We start from the raw sequence: 18,633 nt of genomic DNA, 5'->3' as shown, positions 1-18,633 counted from the left end.
GTTAGACTGTCCTCCACAAAACTATCGAACAGATATTTGATAGATCAAAAATTGAGTCCACAGTGCATCAAAATGTAAATGGTACTTTAAACAGCTAATGCAAATTATTCTTCTTCTTCTTCTCCCAGGAAGTCAGACTTCCCATGCATGAATATAAACCAAACTTTGCACAAAGGTCCAGTCCCATGCCAAACTGAGTTGACGTGACTTTGGCGCCATTAGTCCTGATGGTGGCGCTACAGCGACCGTCTAAAGTTTCAAACTTTGAAAATTCATAACAAATCAGGCATATGGGCTATGGCTTTGGCACTTTCACCGAAATGTGTGCCCAAATGAGGAGAAACTTTTGTACGCTGCAACCTATGGCCAATTATGAAGTCTAAAGACCGCAAAACTGCAAAAACTGTAAAACTAATTAAACCCTACTCCTCCCACATTTTTTCTTCAAACGACACCAAACTCCAGCATCTGCATCGTTAGACTGTCCTCCACAAAACTATCAAACAGATATTTGATAGATCAAAAATTGAGCCCACAGTGCATCAAAATGTTTGACTGTAAATGGTACTTTAATGCAAATTCTTGCTAAATAAAGCTTGAATATCCACTGATCACTGATGATGTCATCAGTGATGTCATCAGTTTTGTGACATCACTGATGATGTCATCTATAAATCACTCAGCCTTCCTCTCCATAACATCAGCTCTGCCTTCTGCCCAAGCCCTGTCATGAACGGCAGTGTTCTAAGCAGACTGGATTGCATGCAGCAGATGATAGAAAGCTCATCCATAAGAGACTTGAGACTTGACTTGGACTTGTGACTAAAGACTTGAGACGTGACTTGGCCTATAGCTAAAAGACTTGAGACTTGCCCGGACCGTCTAAAGTTTCAAACTTAGAAAATTCATAACAAATCAGGCATATGGGCTATGGCTTTGGCACTTTCACCGAAATGTGTGCCTAAATGAGGAGAAACTTTTGTACGCTGCAACCTATGGCCAATTATGAAGTCTAAAGACCGCAAAACTGCAAAAACTGTAAAACTAATTAAACCCTACTCCTCCCACATTTTTTCTTCAAGCGACACCAAACTCCAGCATCTGCATCGTTAGACTGTCCTCCACAAAACTATCAAACAGATATTTGATAGATCAAAAATTGAGTCCACAGTGCATCAAAATGTAAATGGTACTTTAAACAGCTAATGCAAATTCTTGCTAAATAAAGCTTGAATCTCCACTGATCACTGATGATGTCATCAGTGATGTCATCAGTTTTGTGACACCGTCTAAAGTTTCAAACTTTGAAAATTCATAACAAATCAGGCATATGGGCTATGGCTTTGGACTATAGCTAAAAGACTTGAGACTTGCCCGGCCACGACCCATTGCTGCGCAGCAGCTATAATTATTATTATTCTTCTTCTTCTTCTCCCCAGGAAGTCAGACTTCCCATGCATGAATATAAACCAAACTTTGCACAAAGGTCCAGTCCCATGCCAAACTAAGTTGACGTGACTTTGGCGCCATTAGTCCTGATGGTGGCGCTACAGCGACCGTCTAAAGTTTCAAACTTTGAAAATTCATAACAAATCAGGCATATGGGCTATGGCTTTGGCACTTTCACCGAAATGTGTGCCTAAATGAGGAGAAACTTTTGTACGCTGCAACCTATGGCCAATTATGAAGTCTAAAGACCGCAAAACTGCAAAAACTGTAAAACTAATTAAACCCTACTCCTCCCACATTTTTTCTTCAAACGACACCAAACTCCAGCATCTGCATCGATAGACTGTCCTCCACAAAAGTATCAAACAGATTTTTGATAGATCAAAAATTGAGCCCACAGTGCATCAAAATGTTTTACTGTAAATGGTACTTTAATGCAAATTCTTGCTAAATAAAGCTTGAATCTCCACTGATCACTGATGATGTCATCAGTGATGTCATCAGTTTTGTGACATCACTGATGATGTCATCTATAAATCGCTCAGCCTTCCTCTCCATAACATCAGCTCTGCCTTCTGCCCCAGCCCTGTCATGAACTGCAGTGTTCTAAGCAGACTGGATTGCATGCAGCAGATGATAGAAAGCTCATCCATAAGAGACTTGAGACTTGACTTGGACTTGTGACTAAAGACTTGAGACGTGACTTGGACTATAGCTAAAAGACTTGAGACTTGCCCGGCCACGACCCATTGCTGCGCAGCAGCTATAATTAGTGGCCGGGCCAGCGAAGCGGCAGGGCCACTGCTTGTATTTGCCTGTATTATTATTATTATTATTATTATTCTTCTTCTCCCAGGAAGTCAGACTTCCCAAGCATGAATATAAACCAAACTTTGCACAAAGGTCCAGTCCCATGCCAAACTAAGTTGATGTGAATTTGGCGCCTATAGTCCTGATGGTGGCGCTACAGCGACCGTCTAAAGTTTCAAACTTTGAAAATTCATAACAAATCAGGCATATGGGCTATGGCTTTGGCACTTTCACCCAAATGTGTGCCCAAATGAGGAGAAACTTTTGTACGCTGCAACCTATGGCCAATTATGAAGTCTAAAGACCGCAAAACTGCAAAAACTGTAAAACTAATTAAACCCTACTCCTCCCACATTTTTTCTTCAAACGACACCAAACTCCAGCATCTGCATCGTTAGACTGTTCTCCACAAAACTGTCAAACAGATATTTGATAGATCAAAAATTGAGCCCACAGTGCATCAAAATGTTTTACTGTAAATGGTACTTTAAATAGCTAATGCAAATTCTTGAAGCTTGAATCTCCACTGATCACTGATGATGTCATCAGTGATGTCATCAGTTTTGTGACATCACTGATGATGTCATCTATAAATCGCTCAGCCTTCCTCTCCATAACATCAGCTCTGCCTTCTGCCCCAGCCCTGTCATGAACTGCAGTGCTCTAAGCAGACTGGATTGCATGCAGCAGATGATAGAAAGCTCATCCATAAGAGACTTGAGACTTGACTTCGACTTGTGACTAAAGACTTCAGACATGACTTGGACTATAGCTAAAAGACTTGAGACTTGCCCGGCCACGACCCATTGCTGCGCAGCAGCTATAATTATTATTATTCTTCTTCTTCTTCTCCCCAGGAAGTCAGACTTCCCATGCATGAATATAAACCAAACTTTGCACAAAGGTCCAGTCCCATGCCAAACTAAGTTGACGTGAATTTGGCGCCTATAGTCCTGATGGTGGCGCTACAGCAACCGTCTAAAGTTTCAAACTTTGAAAATTCATAACAAATCAGGCATATGGGCTATGGCTTTGCCACTTTCACCGAAATGTGTGCCCAAATGAGGAGAAACTTTTGTACGCTGCAACCTATGGCCAATTATGAAGTCTAAAGACCGCAAAACTGCAAAAACTGCAAAACTAATTAAACCCTACTCCTCCCACATTTTTTCTTCAAACGACACCAAACTCCAGCATCTGCATCGTTAGACTGTCCTCCACAAAATTATCAAACAGATATTTGATAGATCAAAAATTGAGCCCACAGTGCATCAAAATGTTTGACTGTAAATGGTACTTTAATGCAAATTCTTGCTAAATAAAGCTTGAATATCCACTGATCACTGATGATGTCATCAGTGATGTCATCAGTTTTGTGACATCACTGATGATGTCATCTATAAATCACTCAGCCTTCCTCTCCATAACATCAACTCTGCCTTCTGCCCCAGCCCTGTCATGAACGGCAGTGTTCTAAGCAGACTGGATTGCATGCAGCAGATGATAGAAAGCTCATCCATAAGAGACTTGAGACTTGACTTGGACTTGTGACTAAAGACTTGAGACGTGATTGGCCTATAGCTAAAAGACTTGAGACTTGCCCGGCCACGACCCATTGCTGCCACTGCTTGTATTTGCCTGTATTATTATTATTAGTGGCCGGGCCAGCGAAGCGGCAGGGCCACTGCTTGTATTTGCCTGTATTATTATTATTATTCTTCTTCTTCTTCTTCTCCCCAGGAAGTCAGACTTCCCATGCATGAATATAAACCAAACTTTGCACAAAGGTCCAGTCCCATGCCAAACTAAGTTGACGTGACTTTGGCGCCATTAGTCTTGATGGTGGCGCTACAGCGACCGTCTAAAGTTTCAAACTTTGAAAATTCATAACAAATCAGGCATATGGGCTATGGCTTTGGCACTTTCACCGAAATGTGTGCCTAAATGAGGAGAAACTTTTGTACGCTGCAACCTATGGCCAATTATGAAGTCTAAAGACCGCAAAACTGCAAAAACTGTAAAACTAATTAAACCCTACTCCTCCCACATTTTTTCTTCAAACGACACCAAACTCCAGCATCTGCATCGGTAGACTGTCCTCCACAAAAGTATCAAACAGATTTTTGATAGATCAAAAATTGAGCCCACAGTGCATCAAAATGTTTTACTGTAAATGGTACTTTAATGCAAATTCTTGCTAAATAAAGCTTGAATCTCCACTGATCACTGATGATGTCATCAGTGATGTCATCAGTTTTGTGACATCACTGATGATGTCATCTATAAATCGCTCAGCCTTCCTCTCCATAACATCAGCTCTGCCTTCTGCCCCAGCCCTGTCATGAACTGCAGTGTTCTAAGCAGACTGGATTGCATGCAGCAGATGATAGAAAGCTCATCCATAAGAGACTTGAGACTTGACTTGGACTTGTGACTAAAGACTTGAGACGTGACTTGGACTATAGCTAAAAGACTTGAGACTTGCCCGGCCACGACCCATTGCTGCGCAGCAGCTATAATTAGTGGCCGGGCCAGCGAAGCGGCAGGGCCACTGCTTGTATTTGCCTGTATTATTATTATTTTTCTTCTTCTCCCAGGAAGTCAGACTTCCCATGCATGAATATAAACCAAACTTTGCACAAAGGTCCAGTCCCATGCCAAACTAAGTTGACGTGAATTTGGTGGCAATAGCCCTGATGGTGGCGCTACAGCGACCGTCTAAAGTTTCAAACTTTGAAAATTCATAACAAATCAGGCATATGGGCTACGGCTTTGGCACTTTCACCGAAATGTGTGCCCAAATGAGGAGAAACTTTTGTACGCTGCAACCTATGGCCAATTATGAAGTCTAAATACCGCAAAACTGCAAAAACTGTAAAACTAATTAAACGCTACTCCTCCCACATTTTTTCTTCAAACGACACCACACTCCAGCATCTGCATCGGTAGACTGTCCTCCACAAAACTATCAAACAGATTTTTGATAGATCAAAAATTGAGCCCACAGTGCATCAAAATGTTTTACTGTAAATGGTACTTTAAACAGCTAATGCAAATTCTTGCTAAATAAAGCTTGAATCTCCACTGATCACTGATGATGTCATCAGTGATGTCATCAGTTTTGTGACATCACTGATGATGTCATCTATAAATCGCTCAGCCTTCCTCTCCATAACATCAGCTCTGCCTTCTGCCCCAGCCCTGTCATGAACTGCAGTGCAGACTGGAATGCATGCAGCAGATGATAGAAAGCTCATCCATAAGAGACTTGAGACTTGACTTGGACTTGTGACTAAAGACTTGAGACGTGACTTGGACTATAGCTAAAAGACTTGAGACTTGCCCGGCCACGACCCATTGCTGCGCAGCAGCTATAATTATTATTATTCTTCTTCTTCTTCTCCCCAGGAAGTCAGACTTCCCATGCATGAATATAAACCAAACTTTGCACAAAGGTCCAGTCCCATGCCAAACTAAGTTGACGTGAATTTGGCGCCTATAGTCCTGATGGTGGCGCTACAGCAACCGTCTAAAGTTTCAAACTTTGAAAATTCATAACAAATCAGGCATATGGGCTATGGCTTTGCCACTTTCACCGAAATGTGTGCCCAAATGAGGAGAAACTTTTGTACGCTGCAACCTATGGCCAATTATGAAGTCTAAAGACCGCAAAACTGCAAAAACTGCAAAACTAATTAAACCCTACTCCTCCCACATTTTTTCTTCAAACGACACCAAACTCCAGCATCTGCATCGTTAGACTGTCCTCCACAAAATTATCAAACAGATATTTGATAGATCAAAAATTGAGCCCACAGTGCATCAAAATGTTTGACTGTAAATGGTACTTTAATGCAAATTCTTGCTAAATAAAGCTTGAATATCCACTGATCACTGATGATGTCATCAGTGATGTCATCAGTTTTGTGACATCACTGATGATGTCATCTATAAATCACTCAGCCTTCCTCTCCATAACATCAACTCTGCCTTCTGCCCCAGCCCTGTCATGAACGGCAGTGTTCTAAGCAGACTGGATTGCATGCAGCAGATGATAGAAAGCTCATCCATAAGAGACTTGAGACTTGACTTGGACTTGTGACTAAAGACTTGAGACGTGATTGGCCTATAGCTAAAAGACTTGAGACTTGCCCGGCCACGACCCATTGCTGCGCAGCAGCTATAATTAGTGGCCGGGCCAGCGAAGCGGCAGGGCCACTGCTTGTATTTGCCTGTATTATTATTATTAGTGGCCGGGCCAGCGAAGCGGCAGGGCCACTGCTTGTATTTGCCTGTATTATTATTATTATTCTTCTTCTTCTTCTCCCCAGGAAGTCAGACTTCCCATGCATGAATATAAACCAAACTTTGCACAAAGGTCCAGTCCCATGCCAAACTAAGTTGACGTGACTTTGGCGCCATTAGTCCTGATGGTGGCGCTACAGCGACCGTCTAAAGTTTCAAACTTTGAAAATTCATAACAAATCAGGCATATGGGCTATGGCTTTGGCACTTTCACCGAAATGTGTGCCTAAATGAGGAGAAACTTTTGTACGCTGCAACCTATGGCCAATTATGAAGTCTAAAGACCGCAAAACTGCAAAAACTGTAAAACTAATTAAACCCTACTCCTCCCACATTTTTTCTTCAAGCGACACCAAACTCCAGCATCTGCATCGTTAGACTGTCCTCCACAAAACTATCAAACAGATATTTGATGGATCAAAAATTGAGTCCACAGTGCATCAAAATGTAAATGGTACTTTAAACAGCTAATGCAAATTCTTGCTAAATAAAGCTTGAATCTCCACTGATCACTGATGATGTCATCAGTGATGTCATCAGTTTTGTGACATCACTGATGATGTCATCTATAAATCGCTCAGCCTTCCTCTCCATAACATCAGCTCTGCCTTCTGCCCCAGCCCTGTCATGAACTGCAGTGTTCTAAGCAGACTGGATTGCATGCAGCAGATGATAGAAAGCTCATCCATAAGAGACTTGAGACTTGACTTGGACTTGTGACTAAAGACTTGAGACGTGACTTGGCCTATAGCTAAAAGACTTGAGACTTGCCCGGCCACGACCCATTGCTGCGCAGCAGCTATAATTATTATTCTTCTTCTTCTTCTTCTCCCAGGAAGTCAGCCTTCCCATGCATGAATATAAACCAAACTTTGCACAAAGGTCCAGTCCCATGCCAAACTAAGTTGACGTGACTTTGGCGCCATTAGTCCTGATGGTGGCGCTACAGCGACCGTCTAAAGTTTCAAACTTTGAAAATTCATAACAAATCAGGCATATGGGCTATGGCTTTGGCACTTTCACCGAAATGTGTGCCTAAATGAGGAGAAACTTTTGTACGCTGCAACCTATGGCCAATTATGAAGTCTAAAGACCGCAAAACTGCAAAAACTGTAAAACTAATTAAACCCTACTCCTCCCACATTTTTTCTTTAAGCGACACCAAACTCCAGCATCTGCATCGTTAGACTGTCCTCCACAAAACTATCAAACAGATATTTGATAGATCAAAAATTGAGCCCACAGTGCATCAAAATGTTTGACTGTAAATGGTACTTTAATGCAAATTCTTGCTAAATAAAGCTTGAATATCCACTGATCACTGATGATGTCATCAGTGATGTCATCAGTTTTGTGACATCACTGATGACGTCATCTATAAATCACTCAGCCTTCCTCTCCATAACATCAGCTCTGCCTTCTGCCCCAGCCCTGTCATGAACGGCAGTGTTCTAAGCAGACTGGATTGCATGCAGCAGATGATAGAAAGCTCATCCATAAGAGACTTGAGACTTGACTTGGACTTGTGACTAAAGACTTGAGACGTGACTTGGCCTATAGCTAAAAGACTTGAGACTTGCCCGGCCACGACCCATTGCTGCGCAGCAGCTATAATTATTATTATTATTCTTCTTCTCCCAGGAAATCAGACTTCCCATGCATGAATATAAACCAAACTTTGCACAAAGGTCCAGTCCCATGCCAAACTAAGTTGACGTGACTTTGGCGCCATTAGTCCTGATGGTGGCGCTACAGCAACCGTCTAAAGTTTCAAACTTTGAAAATTCATAACAAATCAGGCATATGGGCTATGGCTTTGGCACTTTCACCGAAATGTGTGCCTAAATGAGGAGAAACTTTTGTACGCTGCAACCTATGGCCAATTATGAAGTCTAAAGACCGCAAAACTGCAAAAACTGTAAAACTAATTAAACCCTACTCCTCCCACATTTTTTCTTCAAGCGACACCAAACTCCAGCATCTGCATCGTTAGACTGTCCTCCACAAAACTATCAAACAGATATATGATAGATCAAAAATTGAGCCCACAGTGCATCAAAATGTTTGACGGTAAATTATACTTTAATGCAAATTCTTGCTAAATAAAGCTTGAATATCCACTGATCACTGATGATGTCATCAGTGATGTCATCAGTTTTGTGACATCACTGATGATGTCATCTATAAATCGCTCAGCCTTCCTCTCCATAACATCAGCTCTGCCTTCTGCCCCAGCCCTGTCATGAACTGCAGTGTTCTAAGCAGACTGGATTGCATGCAGCAGATGATAGAAAGCTCATCCATAAGAGACTTGAGACTTGACTTGGACTTGTGACTAAAGACTTGAGACGTGACTTGGACTATAGCTAAAAGACTTGAGACTTGCCCGGCCACGACCCATTGCTGCGCAGCAGCTATAATTATTATTATTTTTCTTCTTCTCCCAGGAAGTCAGACTTCCCAAGCATGAATATAAACCAAACTTTGCACAAAGGTCCAGTCCCATGCCAAACTAAGTTGATGTGAATTTGGCGCCTATAGTCCTGATGGTGGCGCTACAGCGACCGTCTAAAGTTTCAAACTTTGAAAATTCATAACAAATCAGGCATATGGGCTATGGCTTTGGCACTTTCACCGAAATGTGTGCCCAAATGAGGAGAAACTTTTGTACGCTGCAACCTATGGCCAATTATGAAGTCTAAAGACCTCAAAACTGCAAAAACTGTAAAACTAATTAAACCCTACTCCTCCCACATTTCTTCTTCAAACGATACCAAACTCCAGCATCCGCATCGTTAGACTGTCCTCCACAAAACTGTCAAACAGATATTTGATAGATCAAAAATTGAGCCCACAGTGCATCAAAATGTTTTACTGTAAATGGTACTTTAAATAGCTAATGCAAATTCTTGCTAAACAAAGCTTGAATCTCCACTGATCACTGATGATGTCATCAGTGATGTCATCAGTTTTGTGACATCACTGATGATGTCATCTATAAATCGCTCAGCCTTCCTCTCCATAACATCAGCTCTGCCTTCTGCCCCAGCCCTGTCATGAACTGCAGTGTTCTAAGCAGACTGGATTGCATGCAGCAGATGATAGAAAGCTCACCCATAAGAGACTTGAGACGTGACTTGGACTATAGCTAAAAGACTTGAGACTTTGCCCGGCCACGACCCATTGCTGCGCAGCAGCTATAATTATTATTATTCTTCTCCTGGGAAGTTGGACTTCCCATGCAGGAAAATAAACCAAACTTTGCACAAAGGTCCAGTCCCATGCCAAACTTAGTCTACGTGAATTTGGCGCCAATAGTCCTGATGGTGGCGCTACAGCTGGCTGAGCAGATTAGGTGGGTGATGTCATAGTTGTTGCTATGTCATATGATGAATAACCAATGTTTCAGTCTATCTCTCTCTCTGCCCACTTCTCTGTTCAACTGCCACGTACTTAACCTGCTGCCTTACTTCTGCCCCAGCCCTGTCACGAACGACAGTGTTCTAAGCAGACTGGATTGCATGCAGCAGATAATAAAACGCTCATCCATAAGAGGCTTGAGACTTGACTTGGAGTTGTGACTAAAGACTTGAGACTTGACTTGGACTATAGCTAAAAGACTTGAGAGTTGACTTGGACTCTAGCTCAAAGACTTGAGACTTGACTTGGACTTGCACAAAATGATGTGAGCATCTCTGTCAGTGGCTGGCCACGAACCGTTGCTGCGCAGCAGCTATAATTTTGTTTGTTTTTTGCGATCGGAGCACCGGCGCGTCTTGCAACTCCAGACAGACAGACAGACACGCCTCCAATTATAGTTGTAGGATTCAAACACTATTAAACTTGGGGTGCTTTTTCAATGGGAATGATCACGATCGTTCCATTCCGCGCCCAGGCACGATTGCCCTCCCTCCACTCTCCCCCGCTAGTCAGCTTGCAGAGTTGCAGACTTATAAGCTACCAATAAATATATGTATAATGCGATTATTAACACTTATATAGTATTATTAACATAATAGTGTTAATAAGCACCTTATAAAAGCCTTATTACCTATTAATTAACGCTTATTAACGTGTATGACATCATGCAACCTTGCACCTATTTTGTATTGTCTGTCTTCTACAGGGTTTGTTTTTTCTTGTGTGTATTGTTTAAAAACGAATAAAAACAATTTGAAATAAATTAACACTTATTAATAGAACCTTAATATAAAACGTTACCGGAGTTTGCAATAGAGCTTAGCTTTGATGAGCGTGGAAAGAAAAGTCTACAATGGGGAATTTCTTTCAGAGTTCAAAGTCTGTACAGTTGAACAGGTGAGGAGAAGGGGAGAGATATGGACACCAGGTGGTTTGTGACAAAAGATGAGAAGAGAATGAATGGAACAGGAAGAGGTAGAGATGGAGAGGAGTAGAGGAGAAAGGAAAAGAGACTCACCACTCGTCCTCAGCAGCTCCTTCTAGACTGGCTCGGAGTCTCTCACTGCTGGAAACAGTCTGGAACACCGAAAAAAGAACATCAAGACGAGAGAATAACGCTTGGTTCACACCAAAAGCATCTCAGAAGCAGTGCATCGAGCAGCATCGACTAGGAGCCTTGCCATTCACACCAGAAGCACTGTTTTGCTCCACGCCTCGCTCTGTTTTGCCCCGCGGCGGTCACAAGTTGCATTGACTTCATGCCTGGCTGCTAGCGTACTGCTCGTGGTTCGCGTGAAGAATATACCAGATTCCGGAATGTGCTGCGGCCGGTCTCCCCTGCTAACAAGGACACTGAAATGAAACTGCCTCCGCGAGGCATTGCTTCAACGTTGCTTCAGCGTAGGATAGGCATCTGGTGTGTTTCGGCTGTAGGAAACTGATTGATATACATTGATAAGCATGTTTACATGGACTGCAATATTCCGATATTAACACAATTAAAAACAAAAAAATTTGATTACCTTAACCCGAATAAGGTCAAACGGTCAAATTAAGACGTGGATTATTCCGATCCTAGTTTTTCGACGCGTACAGCAATCTAACTGCTTGACGACGCATGCTCTAGCTTCCAGCGAGTGTTGCGCAACTTGTTTACAAAAGAAATGATGACGGAAAAAATAAGTCTCACTGTAGTGACAAAAAGTGCTTCAGGTGAAATTCAGGAAAGAAACTTGGACGTAGGGATGTACAGTATTGTCATTAACCAGTTATTACTGTGTAGCATGTAAATAGGGATAAGAACAGAATATTCAATAAACATCTCATGCGGTATTTAGAATAAGGTTAATAGTCGGCTTATTGCAGTCCATGTAAACGTATACCAGTGTTTCCCATATAATGTTAATAACATTAATTTTCTGTAATATTGGTCATTTTCAAGAAGAAACCAGACAAGACGTGTTCTGCGTTGTCCATCATCTCTTGCTATAATAGCCTCTAAATCCAATCTGTCCGACTGTTCGCACCCGCCTAGCTTCAAGCGTGTTGCTTGTTCGTTTACAGAAAATAATGAGAATGACCGTGACCGGGGGACTGGTGTGAACAAATCAATCAGATTAACTGTGTGTAACATAAGAACAAGGCTCAGTGTTTGATTAACTGTGTCTAACGTAAGAACAAGGCTCTGTGTTTGCTTGGTGGAATGCATGGAATGTGGCTTTGTGCCTGTAGTACTCGTTATTTCCATCCTCTTCCCTCCACCCACATTGTGTGTGTGTGGGAAACTCCCGCACACAAATCAGCTGTCCATACACTTACTGACTGCTCAAGACGTGTGATAATATTCTATGCAGGCGGTAACGTTTTTGTACACTGCCTGCCTGTTCGACCCCCCCCCCCCAAAAAACAAATTACTGAAATAATTTCTATATTCACGAAGTACTTCTCCGCACAATCCAGTGCAGGGAAAAGCTCTTATTCAATTACTTTTAACAGAAAAAATCTGAACAAGCAGACAATACAGAGAACAAGCAATACAGTTTTTATGTTACTCTAGGCCAGTGGTTCTCAACCTTTTTACACCAAGTACAACCTCAGAAATGACCACCATATGAAAGTGTGAGAGGGAGGGAGCCCCGCGTACCACCGGTGGTACCCGTACCACAGGTTGAGAACCACTGCTCTAGGCTATTAAATGGAATAAAATGGTCTCAACAATAATGAGCAGAAGCTGGGTCTATTGTAGTAAGTTGTTGCTAACCATTTTACCGGTAGGCTGTTTTTTTTGTTTGTTTGTTTGTTTGTTTGTTTGTATGTATGTATGTATGTACTGTATGTATGTACAGTATGTATGTCTGTATGTATGGATGGATGTGGATGTGTGCACTGTATATGTGCATGTATGTGTATATATACTGTACATGTAAATATACATATTTTAAATTGTCGTTTTTGTTTTTACGGTCTACACGACCAGTCTTTTGATTGGTTATAACTCAGTCTGACAGATTACACTTTGAAATGTATGGTGTCAGATGTGAACAAGCTGTCTCTCCGCTCCGTACTCTGTGGGGCGCGGCAGCTGCCTGGCTGTCTTTGTCCTTGTTGTTGATCTCGGGCATGTAGGCATGGCTCAGCAGGTTGTACCACTTGGTGCATCTCTCCTCCCAGCAGTTCACATCAGCCAGGCTGATCTGGGCTCCCGCCTGGAGAGGTGTGCGTGTGGGGATGGGGAGAGAGGGAGGGAAGGAGGGAGAGAGGGAGGGAGGGGTCAGATTGTTGTAGGTTTTGGAGCTCAGAGGCTTCAGCCTTCACACTGCAGCTGGAAGTGTCTCAATCCTGACTTTGTTCCCTCACATATGAGGCATATTTAGTTTAGAGTTTTGTATTTGAACCAGAGTTCCCAAACCTTGTTAAACATCAGATTCAAGGATGTTTTAAGAACTTTCCAGGCCCAATTCCCTCAAATTCAAGGACTCAATATAGCATAGTTTGAGTCACAGATCAAGGTTAATCTATAGACCCTTTCACACAGCCTGTGAAAGCTGTAATTGTTGTGGGATTATTAAGCCTCACCTCCTGTGTAAAAGTCACAAATGCGCAGTGGATCATTTAGTTACGCCTTTCGTTACACCAGTAACAAGAACAAGAAGGCACAGCAGCGACTGTACTTTCTAAGGTGCCTCAAGAAATTTGGCTTGAGCACCAAAGGCCTTGTGAATTTCTATCGCTGTACCATAGAAAGTGTTCTGACAGGGTGTATCACAGTGTGGTACGGCAACCTGACCGCCCAGGGCTGCAGACTGCTGCAGAGGACTGTGAAGACAGCAGCTAAAATCATTGGCACAGAACTACCAAACCTCCATAACATCTTCACCACTCGCTGTAAAATGAAAGCCAAAAACATTATCAAAGACACCAGCCACCCCGCTCATACCCTGTTCTCACTCCTCCCTTCCAAAAAACGCTACCGGAGCATCAAATCACACACCACCCGTCTCAGTAACAGCTTTTTCCCTCAGGCAGTCAGGCTGCTGAACAGTTGACTCACACACACTGCAACGCACTGTCACTTTGTTGTGCACCATTATTGTATTGTACTGTATCGTGGTTTGTGTTATGTCTACACGTACTGTGTACAGACATGTCTGTATCACGTGTAGCCTACATAGTTATGTAGGTCTACACCCTTTTTCTGTCGGTCTTTGTGACCATGTCCTTGTGTATGTAAGGCTGAGGGTGCTCAGAGCATAAAGAATTTCATTGTATTATACATTGTATTATACATATGACAATAAACTACTTGAACTTGAACTTGAGGTAGTCATAGCCCCGAATCGACGTCTGTCTGAAAGGGTACCCGCGGGGGGGGAGCAGTTAATCATTCACAATCTCTAAATCACTGTCTAAAATAAACAAATGTGTCCAAGTTTCCTACCTTTCTTTTACCTTTTTTTGTGTGTCAAATGTGTATCTCAATTTGGAACAAAATTCTTTATACAGTATGTTAGTGCATGGCCGGAGACAAGGAAATGTTGTTGGCAGGTGTGCAGAAAAACAAACAACCCTGACAAACAACTAACTAACTGAAAAATAAAGCCTACATGAAGCAGGAAGAGGGGGGCAGAGGGGCACTAACCAGACAGTCCTCCCGGCCAGACTTGGCGGTGTTGCAGACATCTAGCCTCAGGGTCTTGTGCCGCAGTGCGCTGTGGGATATCTGCAGGCCGAAAACCTCGTTGACCTCCACGGTGTCGTGAGGCAGCGAGCCGCGGGTTCGAAACAGGCAGCGCATGGCCTCTGAACAAGGCAGCACCACCAGCCGTAGGTACCTGCAGCGGCAGAGAAGACACATTTATATTACGTGGAAGTTGGAAGCCGTGCTGAAATGTTTTAGCATAAATCGACCATTCAAAACACGTGCACTAAATACACATTTGCGGTGAAATGGGTTTTATGATATACATTCATAGTATATATCATAGTAAGTAGTGTCAAACCGAAGTACGGTTTGAAAATGGAAACAAATTAACGCTTAACTGAAAATATAATAGGTTTTTGTTATATCGAATGTTCTGATGCCTTATGATGAGGTCACAGTGTTTCAAGAGTTTGATGTACCTGCTCCATCACTGCTTCCAACTCACACACACACGCATGCACACACAAACTGAACTAGGTCACAAAAGGACAAGGACTGAGAAACATAACACAAATGCAGAACATTGACACAGTGGCGTGCAGAGACACACATCTGCCTAAATAAACAGTCACGCAAAGTCACAGGAGTACCAGGAGCACAGATGTGACAGCTGGAGGATAAAGTCAACACAATAAACTGAGCCTCACCTCTCTCACACACACACACACACACACACACACACACACACACACACACACACACACACACACACACACACACACACACACACACCTACGCCTTAACAGAGGTGTGTGAGTGTCTCTCTGTGGACTTTGTATTAATTATTTTCTTGACTTGTTTTTGCTCAAATATAAAGCAGAGTGACATTCATAAGATACATTCATTTAAAATTTAAAAACATTTACTAAATGGTAAATGGACAGCATTCATACTGTACAGCACTTTTATCCAAAAGTGCTTTACAATAGAGCTAATTTGCCCCGGAAGTAAGTTCCGCATTCATTTTCTCCATAGACATTTCCATAAATCCTTATATAATGAGTTTTAAGGCTGGAACCAAGCCAACCCGTGACCTACTGAATCGTGAGTGACCATAAAACATTCGGTTTAAGAAAGAACAAAAAATAACATGAGGGGGTGGGGGGATCGCATTTTTTGCCGTCGTTAGCTATCTAAGTCGGTTCCTGCTTAATGAGGTACCTGGTTTGAATGTACTGTAGGTGACACAGAAATAATTGGTTTTCAGACGTCCTCAAGTTAGCATGGCACGCCAGGGGGCAGCCAGGCAGAGTTTTTTCCTGCCATGCTGCATTTAGAAAATTCCACTAAAAGGAGGGTGGCAGGAGAAACTGTGCGTGTGTGTGTGTGTGTGTGTGTGTGTGTGTCTGAGCTGATGTTCGAATATGACTGTCTAGCTGTCAACTTGTGGCTCACGAAGTGTAATTCAAGCTTTAGCTCGACTTGCCTAGCTAATAGCCTGACATCGCCAGACCCAGTCACAAATGCATCTGCCAGAGCAAAACATGAGTTTGCGCAGATTCGTCAGATTCCCCCAGGCTAGGCTAGTAGCTAGCAGTGTCCTGATTCCAGTCAATTAGGATGCTTCCTACTACTATCAGTCAAAAGTGACTTTCCTGACACCGTACAAACCACTACCCACACTAAAATGAAGTAATGTTTCAGATTATTAACGATTTTAAAATAAATATGAAAAGAAAGTGATAGATGTGTGTTAGTGAACGTTGTGTCACTTTATTCTCTAGCGAGAGGCTTTTGGCGACAGCCATTAAATGGAAGTCTGGGGCTAGTTTCATTCTTCTTCGTCGGGTAGCAGGGTCGCAAGATATTATGGGATATTCTAACCCAGGGGAGCTCAACCTTTTGTAATCTGATTGTTAAAACATTTCCGAGGACTACCTTCCGAAAGAAATGATAGGCTATCATTCTTGATATATTGATGTGAGATTTATCCACTAGATGGCACTCTGAGGCCCACCAGTGGGCCATGACCCAGTGGTTGAGAAACACTGTCCTAACCCACTTAAGGAACCATTGCATGCTTCCTCGAAAATTTGCCAAAGATAGGTACCTAGAAAGGTTGCAAATAATGTATCCTACTAGGGATGTCAACGGTTAACCGCTGAGAAGGTCTCTGACCGGTTAAGCATGCCGGTCAAACGGTGAATTTGCATATTAATTTGCATACAACGTGTTGCCAATCTGCCAATTTTTTTCCTCCTTCGTGGGAAGCAATGTTAACCTAAGTATATTAAAACATGGTACAAGCGTTAAACTAGCATTATATAGGAATTAAAAGCTCATACCACTGCCAATAACAACATTCATTTAAAAAGGATTTTTCAAGCGTTTGAGAGAGCAACGCTGCATCCTCTCTCTCTCTATCTTTCACTATCCGGCCCACCCGCCTGTTCTGAATTTCTGACCGAGAGCTCAGATGTGCCCTGATTATTTCAGAATTAATTTATTAACACACCCAGCAAAACAATCAGCTCATTAACCCATGTTCCATAATTCTGTTAACTCCATGTGTGCTGTGTGGGACTGTGGGCAGAATATACTGTAGCATTAACATCACTTGACGATCTGCCAGGCAGTGTGGAAAACTGCATTTCTCCACCTGAGGTTCTTACTTTCACTTAACGTTCGCTCAGTGTATACAGACAAGACGGATCGCTCGTTGTGTTTCAAGCAACAAGCGTCTTCCACATGGATTCTACTGAAGAATATCCACACTTAAAAATGTTTAATCTAAGTCCTCCGTCATGTGTCTGTCTCTTCTCTATAGCTGTTTTCCCACATGCGCTTTTTACCGCTAAATGACCGGAACGCGGTCTAATGCCTTCATGTGTGAAAGTTGTTTTCCGGTATAAGCGCGACCCCGTCATCGCGGACATTTCACCAGTTTCGAGCCAGTCAGAAGAGCGGTATGAGCGATCAGGGACACAAGTGTGAAACGTGTCAAGTCATTTGCCGGTCCTTCTCATGGGCGAGGTGTACACACGTTGCTTAATGTTCCAGCGGGCATAATCTAATCATTCGCGCACATTAAAGCAAACTGGCGAAATGATCTTGTGATAATAAGAGCGGTATGTCAGCTTCATGTGTGGGCCTGCCGATTTCCCCCTCTCTCCCCTCTCTGCTGCCTGCTCGCTCTCTGGCCAGTCCTTCAGTCCTCCTCCTTCAGTCAGCCCGACAGGGACACAGACAGCTCTGAGAGTCTTGCAAGCCGCCCAACGCTTGTTGAGAAAGCAAATGCACGAAGCGAAATGTGGAAGTATTTTGCTTACGTTGCCGACAGCGAAGGCAAGCCCGGACACATCAAACGAAGCCAGTCTGTAAAAAGTGCTTCAACGCGACGCAGGTGAACGGATAAACATCGAACCAGCCAGGCTATTTCTCTCAGACACGGATCCCAACTTCTTCAAATATTTCAGTTCAAAGACTGGTTAGCGAATGTGAATGATACAACATACTGTACATGCCCTCTTAACTCATTGAGTGCCAAGGACGAGTATGTTCATCAATTGGTTTAGTAACGTAGAGTGCCAAGGACGAGTATGTTCGTCAATTGCGTTTTTTGACGGTGGGACGTGCATCAAAGCCAGATCCATCTCCTGTGAAAGTATGGTGGCTGTTGAATGTGTAAAAGCTATTTTAGGGACCCATTAGGTGGCGACAGTGCTCTCCAGATTAGAGAAAGGCGAGGAAAAAAGAGAGAAGTAATGGGGAAACGGAAATCGCATCGATATGCATGAAGCATAACGTTAGCTGTGCCTGTGAACAGCAGTCATCTGCTGCCCCTCCGTGTCCGCTGCGATAGCCCCTCCATATGATTTAGTTGCCGACACCAGCGTCTTTCTGAAAAGTTACATTATTCTCAGCTGGGAGCCGGTGACAGGCTGTGAAAAAGCGGGGGGATGCAGCGCACTTTTCAGTGCAGAGCAAACGCAGAGCAAACGCACTCG

At 42.9% G+C, this 18,633-nt stretch overlaps 1 protein-coding gene across 1 annotated transcript in view; it reads right to left on the bottom strand.

Moving 5' to 3' along the window:
- Window positions 1-18,633, bottom strand: part of wwc1 (WW and C2 domain containing 1) — a 307,962-nt gene that overhangs the window by 67,973 nt on the left and 221,356 nt on the right. Inside the window, exons 13-15 of the mRNA XM_083636240.1 lie at window positions 14,624-14,816; window positions 13,050-13,190; window positions 11,003-11,061 (exon numbers count right to left, since the gene is read on the bottom strand). Coding sequence (XP_083492366.1) covers window positions 11,003-11,061; window positions 13,050-13,190; window positions 14,624-14,816 — 393 coding nt within the window. The remainder of the gene's footprint in view (window positions 1-11,002; window positions 11,062-13,049; window positions 13,191-14,623; window positions 14,817-18,633) is intronic.

Source organism: Poromitra crassiceps (genome assembly GCF_964638095.1).
Source record: "Poromitra crassiceps genome assembly, chromosome: 1".
Lineage (NCBI taxonomy): Eukaryota > Metazoa > Chordata > Actinopteri > Beryciformes > Melamphaidae > Poromitra > Poromitra crassiceps.
Note: the sequence above shows the minus strand (reverse complement) of the source record. Positions and strands in the feature narration are given on the sequence as shown.